The sequence below is a fragment of the Catharus ustulatus genome, chromosome 17 (assembly GCF_009819885.2).
Source record: "Catharus ustulatus isolate bCatUst1 chromosome 17, bCatUst1.pri.v2, whole genome shotgun sequence".
In the NCBI taxonomy this organism is placed as follows: Eukaryota; Metazoa; Chordata; class Aves; order Passeriformes; family Turdidae; genus Catharus; species Catharus ustulatus.
The window spans coordinates 6,467,122-6,478,321 of record NC_046237.1 but is presented as its reverse complement, the minus strand read 5'-3'; the positions used below and the strand labels follow the sequence as shown (position 1 = coordinate 6,478,321).

General features: G+C 45.0%; 1 protein-coding gene across 1 annotated transcript in view; it reads left to right on the top strand.

Annotated features, from left to right (window-relative positions):
- Window positions 1-2,455: 2,455 nt before the first annotated feature.
- The window catches only part of LOC117004133 (peroxidasin homolog), a 46,072-nt gene continuing 37,327 nt past the window's right edge, over window positions 2,456-11,200 (top strand). Inside the window, exon 1 of the mRNA XM_033074634.1 lies at window positions 2,456-2,713. Coding sequence (XP_032930525.1) covers window positions 2,550-2,713 — 164 coding nt within the window. The 5' untranslated portion in view covers window positions 2,456-2,549. The remainder of the gene's footprint in view (window positions 2,714-11,200) is intronic.

Sequence of the window (11,200 nt, the reverse complement as noted above, 5' to 3'; positions counted from 1 at the left end):
TGTTTATGTTCACTTCATTGTAAAACATAGAACATCACAGTTCCCTGGGGTAGAGAGGGGGCAGGTCCCCTGAGGGAAATCTTTCTGCTGAAGAAAAAGGGGCAGAAAGGACAGTTAAAAATAAAAAAACCCCATAGGGTGAAGGGGGATAAAAAACCCACCTGAGAGAACCCCCCCCCAACTTTCTTCCTTTCTACAGGTGTGAAAAGCCTGTGCAGCAGAGGTTGGAAATGCTGGAGCATGGGACACAAGGGTTGACATCATTCCTGGTGTTCAGGAGATAAGTTTTGGTTCTTGCTCAGAGATACTCAAAGAATTTGTCATGTTGATGGAAAAGAAGACAAATTAATGTGAGTGTAAGGGGCCTGGGATTGCTGGTGTTCCTTAACCCTCACCAATATCCCGTTTATCACAAGGGCAGATGAGCAAGGCAGGAGAGATGTGGTGAAGATCTGCTTCTCAGAAAATGTGTGGGTTGCAGAGCTTGCCTTGCACTGAAATGATTCCCTGTGCTCTGTTAAATGAAGATGCCATTCCTACAAAGCAGTGGGTAAAACCCTCACTCCATCCCAGAGCTGCTCCCCCACAGCACAGCCAGACTGAAATGCAATTCCACAGACAGAACTCGTCCCACAGAGATGGGGCTGAGCCCTGGCCCAGCTCCCCTCTTTGCAATACAAATAAAAAGGGATTGTGTTGTTGTTGCAGAGGGTTGGTTTAGAACTCAGAACAGAGGCAGAAAGCAAAAGCCTCGTGTTTGCCAAGTGTCCAGATGTGCCAGGGGAAATGATGGCTCCAGAATAACTGACACAAGGTCTGGAGAGAGCGTTTTTGTTTGTACTCCCAGCTTTGCAGAACAGCTCCTACCAGCTGTGCTACCCTGTGCTAGCAGAGCCCAATGTGCTTTGGAAGAAGCTGAGGGGAGCACTGAGGCTGGGAGGACACAGGGCTTCAGTCAGGAAGATTTTCATGTAACATCCATTGCCCGATGCACAGAGGACGTGCTGCTCAGGCACGTCATGCCCCTGTGGAATTAAAATCTGTCCTATTCACCAGAGCAGTCTGATTCCAGCTGCCAGTTGTTGTGTGAAGGCTGGAGATGAAAATTTGGGTTTTTACAACCTGTTTTTGTGAGCAGGGTTGGCCTGGGTTGGGTTGGTGGCCGCTAGAGGACACTCTGCCCAAAACCATGAGTTCAGAGAAGTTGTTCAGATTTCCAGGTGATGGCAGAGCAAACAAACAGCTCATTCCCTGAGGACTAAGTGCAGGAAGCCTGCAGTAAAACGCTCTTTTGTACCTGGACGAAAGAATACATGTTTTACCTTCCATGGCATTACATTTTAGGGGAAACCCCAAACCCAATGCTCTCCCCAAATGCTCAAGTGACAGAGAATCTGAAGCAGGGAGGCTTAAATGTCACTATTGTCTTCCTTGCCACATTAAATATTTTGTATGTACAGTACAAAGCAGATGTGCAGCTTTCATTTGACCTGCCAGGTTATGTGGGATGGTGCAGAGCTGGAAATTCCTCAAGTATCTTTATATTGTGTGTTAATGCCTCCTAATGTGTGTTAGTGCACAGCCCCTACATTTAGGATCTTGTGTAGTAATAGCTTGAAACCTAAAGATCAGCTGGTTTCCCTGTAGCTTCTTTATAAAGGTGATGAATCCAACTGGAAACCAATCCTGCCTTTTGTATCTCTATTTTATCATCCAATGGGGAGAAACAAATGGAGGACTGCATTTCCTACAGTTCAAACTCAGTTGATTTCATGGTTGTTTTCCCTCTTCACCCCTCAGTTGCCCTGAATTTCTCAAAAACCCTGACATTTTTTCAAATAACATCTATGCTGAAAGAAATTATACTTGGTCAAACAGCTTTTAAATGAATCAGCTTTTACTCTGCCTAAGAAACTTTACAGATTCCAGGGTGGGGTTTTGTCTTTGTTTGCAGGTTATTTATCTCTGTTAGTGATCTCCCTTTTGAAATCCCTTCTCTGTTACATCCCGTGCCCACTCAATGGTTGGAGGCATATTTTTGCTTGATGTTGTAGCTACAAACAATAAGAAAGAGTTTTATCCTGAAAGTCTTACAGCACAATACATTTTTGACAGGCTGTTAGATAAGACTCTCTCTTTAGTTTGCAGAGTGTGCTAGGAAAAAAAAGAAAGAAAGACATAATAATTTGGCCCTGGATCTTTTGCATCCCAGCTCTGCCCTGGAAGCACGGGGTCATTTTTGGGTTGCACTGTGCTCTCGGATTCTGAGGAGAAGGTGAGGAATTGCTGTTTAAAAGAAGCAACAAGGCGAAAATAGCTCAAAATGAAGAGTTTGTATTTCAGCGCCACAATCAGGGAGGGGTGGGGACAGCGTGATCTCCAGTGATGTGCAGAGTGGCAGAGGGTGGGCGGTTGGACTGTCAAACTGCCTTAATTTAATTGCAAACACATGCTGATGAGTCCCCTCCTCCTGGACCTCAGGGCTGGGAAACTTTTTTTGTCAGCTCCCTGCAGCTCAGAATTGAGGCAAATACGCTGCAGCAAACACCATGCTGATCAAACCTTCAGCTCTTGGAGGCTTTTTGTATTTTCTCCTCCTGCCTGGTTTCTCCTGCTCCTGCCCCAGCCGCTGCCTGTGCTTCAGGACTACAGTGAGATGCATGCATCTGATGTTGGAAACCATCCCTGAGATCCCGCCCCAGACAAACATTCTGTGAGTAACCACTGCGTTTTCCTGCCTTTCTTACCTGCATGGTCTTTAGAAAGAAGAAAAAAAAAAAAAAAGAAAAGTCAAGACCAAAGGCATACTTTTATCCTCTTTTTTTCCCTGCAGAATTATCTGCTTCAAGAACTGTTTTGTGCTTTTAAAACACAAAACAGAAACTGCTCCTTTTGGCATCAGTTAATTGCTAATGGGACAGTGAAGGGAATTGAAAAATTTAATGAGGGTTATTCCAGGGCAAGCACTGGAAGACAGTTTTGGGCAATCAAAGGTCAAAAACGTTAAAATGAGCTGATGGAAAGGAACACAGTTTGCATTTTAGAATAGGCTTTGTATATGGGTGTAGAGGAGAGAGGAAATAGAGCAGCTCAGGCTTTTGTCTCCAGTGACACAACACTTCCCTTATATATACAACACCATTTCAGGACTGAATTTTTAAGTGCTGATTTTCCACTTTCTACTCGAACTGTTCAAACCAAAGTTAAGGCTTGTTTGGAAGCAACAACTGTGGTAACTCACAGGTTCCTTGAGAAATAAGAAGGTGAGGGAGCTGGTGGCTGAGTCCATTCAAACAGGAAAGGTGGAGGACAAGGACATTGAATGCTTGGAGACTCCTAAAGAGCAGAACAGCACTTCCCTGTGATTCTAAGCAAATCCTGAATTTAAAAGTGGCTTTAAGATGCAGTGACATGTGACAAAATCCTTTCCTTCATGCTGCTCTTATCTGATCCCTTGTCTTGGATGACCCTTTTTTGGTAAGGTGTTGGGAAGACTTGTCAAAAATGAATCTTCATAATCATCCTCCTGAAACTGCTGCCAGTTGCAAAACTTCTCCAACATGAGTTTGAGCAGCTTTTCCCTGTACTTATAACAAACTCGATTTTATCTCAGCTGGCACATCCCTATCAGCATTTCCCCCATGAGCATCTCACAATGTTGCTGCTGCACTTTCCGTGCTGGCAGCCAGAGGAGCAGCTGTGTGCAGGGTGCTGGCATTGCACTGCTGCCACCCAGGTCTGCTTTGCTGGGTGGAGACCACTGAGGTTCTTGCATTGATGCCTCACAGGATGAGATCTACACTTGCTACAGCTGCCAAAGCTTTCTCACTGCCTGGGCTGCTGCTGCAATGATTATTTTCAGTGTGACCTGCTCAGTACCTGCTCACTGGGCAGTGCTTGTGTGCTCTTACAGTAACGTGCAGCATCTGACTCTTGCCAGCCTTTCTCTCCCCCTTATTTCCCTGCATCTTGAAATATTCATGTATTTAAAATACCCTGATTCCAATTTTACAAGTAACTTGTTCCTCCTTGTTTAAACCTAGATTTTATCGAGGGAAAGGTTTGTTCTGTTGGCTGAACTGAGGTATTTCTGAGATCATTGAAGCTCAATTCTTGTTCTCTGAAATGAGGCAACGTTTGCTGTCACAGTGGAGCCTGAGTGTGGTTTTGCTAGAGATCCTTCGAGTACAGAGGGAGGGAAGTTTACTGTGTCACCAGCTCTTTCCCAGTTCTGGAATGGTGTGGTTCCAAGCTCCCTCTGGCAGCAGCACACTTCATTTTCTGCACCACCTTGAATGGGAAACCGGCTTTTAAAATGTTAAATAATATAGGTGTGAGATATAAAAATTGCAATATTGCAAAGGAAGATGACTCTTCATGAAACGATTTTTTAAGGTGATTTATCCATTTTATTCTCTTTTACTATTGTCTGAATAATTATAAGCAAACCACATATTGGTGGTCAGAGATCCTCATAGGGATAAAGAGGGATGAGCCTCATAAAGAGGATGAGGGTGAGGGCTCTGTGTTGGCAGATCTTGGGCCTTTGTGTGGCAAGGAAAAATCCTGACTGTCTGGCTATCTTGAAGATCTAATGTACGCAAATGCATTTCCCAGCCAGCATCCCATTGCATCTGTTATAAATAGCATTTGAATAATTAAACTTTTTTTGAATTGTGGAAGATCAAGGAATGCTTCCTAACCAAGCCCTGACTCCTCCAGCTTTTTGGGATGTTCATGTTTCTCCTGGGAGAACCCTTGTGTTCAGACTGAATGTTTGGAATTACAGCAAGAGTAGTCTTGATCACAGAGTTATTCTGAGCAGAAAATGTGGGATTGGGATATTTTCCACAGTTAATCTTTGGTGTGAACAGGACTGAGTCTGTGACTGCAGCTCCAAACACTGATCCCAGGCTCCAGCTCGGTTCCCTCGAAGAACAGCTGCAGTTTCCAGATGGAGTTTGCTTTGAAGTTGGGAGTTTGGGACTTTCTGACCTCCGTGCCACCCTCTCTAAGAATGCAGGAAGAGTGGGGAAGTCTCCTAGCTGGCACAGGCTGTGCTTCTCCCTGGCAGCTGGCCCCTGGGGCTGCAGCCAGCTGGCGGCACTGGGGCCGCCCATCGCCTTCCCAGCCATGCTGGGGTTGGCATGGAACCAGCTCCACGATTGATGAGCTGTTACTGGCTCCTCTTGGGTCACCATTTCCCTCCTCCCTTCCCAATCCCAGCTGGGTACAGCTGAAGATCTGGCCCAAAGTCTGGTTTTAGCAGTAGACTATTTATCTTTGGTAATGGAGTCTGCTCGCTTTATCCCGAGCAGAGAATGGGGTGGCAGGAACGACTACACGTGTACGATAAAGCCATAAAAATTCATGGTGTAGAACTGCAAACGTATTTTGGCTGGTGTCTGTTCAGTTGGAACACGATTATCCAGATGTGATCTGCTGGTTACTGCTGGGATTCAGGCAGTTCTTCCAGCCAGCAGTCCAAGGAAGGGAACAGCTGTGGAACATACACTTCGAAAATTTCAATAGGTCTTTAACCTTCGCAGCCATTTGTTCTGCAGCGTGACATTTGAAACAATAAACTTCAAAACGTGTGGGCATGAGTAGAAGAAATCCATAGAAAGAAGTTCCCCTCTGGCTGGCAGCTAATGGATTGCAATCCAATTATCCATGGGTTATTCTTCTTTCTGCATTATGCAGGGCACATAGTGAATGAGTTCTGCTGGAGAAACATAGCTGAGGGCACAGGGCAGGATCCAGGGGCTGAGCACATCGCTGGCAGGAACTGAAGGTGACCCAGTTGTTCACAGACCTGGTTGCTAATTGGGCAGTGTAAGCATGGCCAGCTTGACAAGTTTTCCCTTCCTCCTTGTGCTCCTGCTCGGTTCCTCTCTTCCTTTCACAGGAGGAAGGCTGGAGTAGGGCAGGGTGTAGCTCTCTTGGTCTATTAATGAGCACACTTTGAGAAGGAATTTTGTACATTTGTTGGGGAAAGGTTTACTGAGCAAATGAGTTCTTGGAAAAGCTGCTCCGTTTGTGGTCTCTGTCGTGTGTTTTGGGCTGAAGAAGGGGTTACAGTAATTTCACCATTATAAGCCGCACTGAGTATAAGCCGCACTTCCGGGTGCAGCAACTTTTCATTCTTTGTCCATACATCAGTCACACCTGATTATAAACCACACATTACAATACAGATTGTGATCAAAGGTTTCTGTTCTATCACCATCTGTTGAGGGTGGGGGCAGTGATCCTGATCTCTGTGGGAGATATTCTGCTGATGGGCCATCCATTGAAACCAGGCAGGGCATTGTTCTTTATCTTTTCACAACCCATCCTTCCTCCAGCGAGTCATTGTCTGCTAATGGCCATTGAGTCCCACTGTGGCACTGATAAAATTACTGCATCCCATTGGGAGTTGCTCCAGCCAGGGGGAAGAGCCCAACATTTCTTACCAAGATAAAAACAGAGGTTTGGGACACTAAGGGAGCCCCTTTCTCCACTGGACTCCAGAGGAAAACCGGATTTCTCCACATCACCACTGGAGCTCCGGAGGGAAACTGCACCTTGTACAGGAGCACTGCTCCAACTGAGCCACATCTGTCACTGCAGGAGGATGCAGCCACCATGGAATGGGACTGCTACCAACACCCTGCCTGACGGGGTGTCAGGCTGTACTCTGACTGTGTCAGGGTTTGGGGTTTGTTTCTTTGTAGTGCTGTATTTCTATTTTAATTTCCCTAGAAAATAACTGTTGTTCCTAATTCCCATATTTTTGCCTGAAAGCCCCTTGATTTCAAAATTATAATAATTTGGAAGAAGGGGGTTTACATTCTCCATTTCAAAGAGAAGCTCCTGCCTTTCTCAGCTGACACCTGTCCTCCAAACTAAAACAGCAACTTTTCATTCTTTGTTCATATATAAGCCACACCTGATTATAAGCCGCATTTTGGGTTTGGACCAAAATTTTGGTCAAAATGGTGCGGCTTATAATTGTGAAATTACTGTACTCATTTCCTCTGTGTGTGATAATCCTATATGCAGCCATTAAATGCACACCCACACATTCTGCATGTGCCAGGTGGAATCTCTTTTGACTTCTTTCGTTCTAGTATTTAATCCTTTTTGAACCTTCTAGAGGTGACCGAGGACTTTATGTTCTATTTTTGGAAGTCTCTTCATTAGCAGGAAAATGGGGAGGGAAGGTATTTCAAATACATTTCCCTTCTGGAATCATTCCAGCATCTTTTGATGGAAACATGTAAGTCTTGTGATCATAGCTACCTTAGGCATTTAAAATCTTGGTTTCACTGAACTTCCCAGTGCTTCAGCATCTGGTTCCCACTTGAGTATTTGTATTTTTGTTGCCCTCACCACATCCCTCTCCCCATAGGGATACCAGGACTCTTTCCTGTGCTCTTTAAGGAGAAGTCAGTATATTTTGGTGAAAGAATATGTTTGTATTCTGGGTAAAAACTTTGATGATCATGCCCTTAAAAAAAAAGGAAGCCTGATACTTAAGCTACACAAGAACCAATATTCAAGTATTTATTTTACTTCCTCTGAATCAGGGTCAGCATACACTTCAGGAGGAGGGAAAGTTTCCTTCCTTTGATGTAGGCAGTATCTTGGATAGATGGTGCAAAGGAATTAAGCATTAGGTTAAGAGAGTCATGCTGCCATGAAGGCCCAAGCGTGGACTCAGCTGGTTGGGGTAGGTTCAGACATTAATCTTCATCCCACTACTAATAACTAATAGCTCAAATTATCTAACACTGATTAATTCAGCATCCTTTTATGTAATCTTTCTGCTTGAATATGTGTTCAGGACCAAAACTATGTTTTGGAGCTATTCCTTGTTCCTACCCTTCCTGGGAAAAGGATGCCAGGTGGCATTTGAAATGATTCCACCAGGAATGGGGCACCAGCAGATCCCTCCTGCCCTGGCACTGCCTTTCAGGCACAGCATTCCCACCAGCTTACACGGACAGAAGAAGTGAGATCAAACCAGCTGGGTACACTGGCTGCAGGATTATGGTCAAGTTCGTGCCCCAGCTGACACAGAGGGAGCTCTTTTGAAAATCTAACTCCTGTTTGTGACAACTGAAATCTAAACAAGCTGGGTTCAAGAATGCCTGTGGTAATTTCTTAACTAAAATCTAGTGTTCCTGAATCTTCAAAATAAGTGGTGTGCCAGTGCAGCAGGGAAGCACAGCCTGTTCTGCTGAGTGAGGCTCCCTGCAGCTGCTCACTCTCCACTGTTTCAAACCATGATCCCATCATTTCATTTCCTTGTACCTCCATGCTCATATTTTCCTTCCTCTTGACTCTCTGAACAGTCAAATCTTGGTGTCTTGAGCTGGTAAGGCCCAAAATAGCCAGGACTTGGAAAATGCCCAGCCCTGGGCCTCCCCATGGTCTCCTCATCTGCCTGGCAGGGCTGGCAGTGCTCAGCTGTCCATGTAAGGGGCTCTGGGATGAAGGCTGTCATTTATTAAAGCCATCTGGGGACTCGTGTGGGACAGGGACATTCCTGAGTTGGGGAGCTGATGACAGTGAGTCTGGAAGACTTCATTTCCATCTCAGCAAGGCAGTTTTCCCTTCCTGCCAGGACTGGAGTGGTTTGGCAGGGCTGGGGAACCTGCAGAGCTGACTCTGATGTTGTGCAGATAAATGTGAGGAACGAGCATCTTTCTGAGAAATGTCTTGGCTCTTCCTGTATATTGGAAACTTGACTTATAGGATATTTTTAGGATGTGTTTAGAATGTCTTTCATGCCCTCCCTTCCTCAGGAAGCACTGGGAGGAACTTCAACATCTTATCTCTGTAAAAGCACCTTGAGTCTCAGTGTCAGTGTTGGTAAGGATTGTGTGGCTGCCACTTTCCAACCAGTCCTGGGCAGAACCCTCAGCATCACTGCTGTGCTCAGCATTGGGAACACAAAGGATTCTTCAATGAAACAAACCCAGTGATTTCCATGGAACTGCAGTAAAACGCCTCTTGTAGCTAATTATCTGCTTAGTTAACACAGTAATACATGAGTCTGTGAAAGCCTAAATAGATTAAACAGAAGTGGAAGTTTCTTGTAAAAGCCACTGATTGCTTTATATGCTAATCACTGATAATTATTTAACACAAGGCTTGCAGGGATGATTGTTCTGATAGCAGCTGAGAGGCTCAAGACAGATTGGAGTGCCATTCTGTAAAAACCCATTTCCCCATCCATTTGCAAATCCTGGCATTCTCTGTAGCCTCTGTTAATAATTCCCAAATTCAGAAAGTGACTGATTTCCACAGCAGATCCTGGATTATCCACATATTCCAGGTCACTTTCCTGTCAGAGTTTGGGCACGAGGGTTTGGTGAGATTTTCTGCTGAGCCAGCAAAGCTGGTGCTGTCCAGAGGGATCTGTGTTGGGTGATGCTGCTGTCACAGGGGGCCAGTCTGTCTGAAGGCAGAAGAGGATCCAGAATCCTTTAGAGCAGCTGTTCCTTGTGGGAAGGTCATGTGTAATCCCAGACTGCCATCCTTGAAATCATGGGGCAGAATTAAATCACAAGGGGTTATTTCCACCTCCCATTTTCCAAATTCCCAGGTGGAAAGAAGCAGGCAGGAGGGAGAGAGCCCAGCTGCTGGGGCATGGGGCAGCTGGGACAGGCTCTGTGGTGGGTCCTGTAAAAAGCTCATTTGTTCCTGAAAAGAAGTGTCCTGGGAATAGAGAGGAACAAGAGTTTCTGTGTGAGAGGAGACAAACTCTGTGGGGAATGTTCTCAATCAAACACAAGCCAGAGAATTCCCAGTGCAGCCCTTCACTGCTGGAGATGCTTTAGGCTAAGGCAAGGTCTGGAGTAAAAACACTAAGGGTGAGCCAAATACTGGGGTTTTTACACAGTAAAGAGGGATATGTAGGTTCCTCTGCATGCCCAGGGACTTTCTTTGCTGTGCAGGATCATCAACACTGGTGCCTTTTAATGGGTACAGGGAGCAGAATAGCCTGGTCCATCCTCCAGGGCAGGATCCACCTACCTAAACCATCTGTAGCTGAAGCCTGTCCCCCCTGAAGTCCACTGGGTTTCTTATGAGCCTTGCTAATTGAGATATTTTTTAAAATCCCTGAATCTGCAGTTTCATTCAGTGACTATTTGTCCTTTCTATTTGTAGTAATTTCCTGCCATAATTATTATATCTATGGTTAAAAAGGCAATTTCAGTTCTTTTCATTGTCATGTTTTCTAGACTTCCTATCATTCTCATTGCTTTCTTTTGGATTCTCTCCAGTTGTTTCACATCATTTCTTGAAATGAAGTGCTCAGAGAAGAGATGCAGTGTTTCTTTTCCATTTGGGGAAAGCTGTTGCATTGTGATGGATAGAAAACCAAAAAGAATTTTCTAAAGGACTGAAAGATAGCTGGGGTCCAGAAAATCATCTAAAGGCCTTACCTGGAACAGAAAACAGAAGAAAAATTAAGATATTTCATTAAAATAATGAGCTAAGCTTTATTACATACTCCTTGGGATGGTGTAGTTTAAAAAGAATTGTAGTTCTGTGTAGTTTAAAGGACTGTAGTTGTCTTCATTCATTAAAAAGCTCAGAGGCTTTTTGTCCCCTCCTGCAGCCTGTGACCTGAAGCTGGGTTTTACACTTCACTGCCTGCTGCCTTCCCTGAGCATCCCCAGCTGCAGCCCTGACCCCTGTGTGTTCCTCCCATGCATTTTTTTATTACCTGCAGCCAGCTGCCTGGACTAATTACAACCCTTTACAACCCTTAAAGGGCCTTTTACAGCCCCCCAGGGCAGTGGGGTTGGTGTTTGTGCATTGCAGGGTATAAATCAGGTTTGCATTCCTTCACCTTTTTTCCTGGTCTAGTCTTTCCTCATTTCCTTCTAACGAGGCCGTGGAGAAGAGGCAGCGCTGTGCTGTCCCTGCTGCCAGTGGGTAATTGTGTTTGGCTTTATGGTGGCTGCCATTGCCTTGGAAAAGTCATAAAGATTCCCTCAAATTCACATTGTCAGGGAAGAAGGATATGGAACTCCCTCTGAGAAGAAGGGCAAGAAATGCACATTTGAAGTAGTGCAGGTTAGGCCAAACACACCTGAAAATGTCAGAGGTGGTTCTTTGGGGCTGCAGCTTGCAGTGGATAAACAGAGAGGGTGAATTACAATTAGAAATATTGGGGTTTTTTAAATAGCATGAAGCTGTG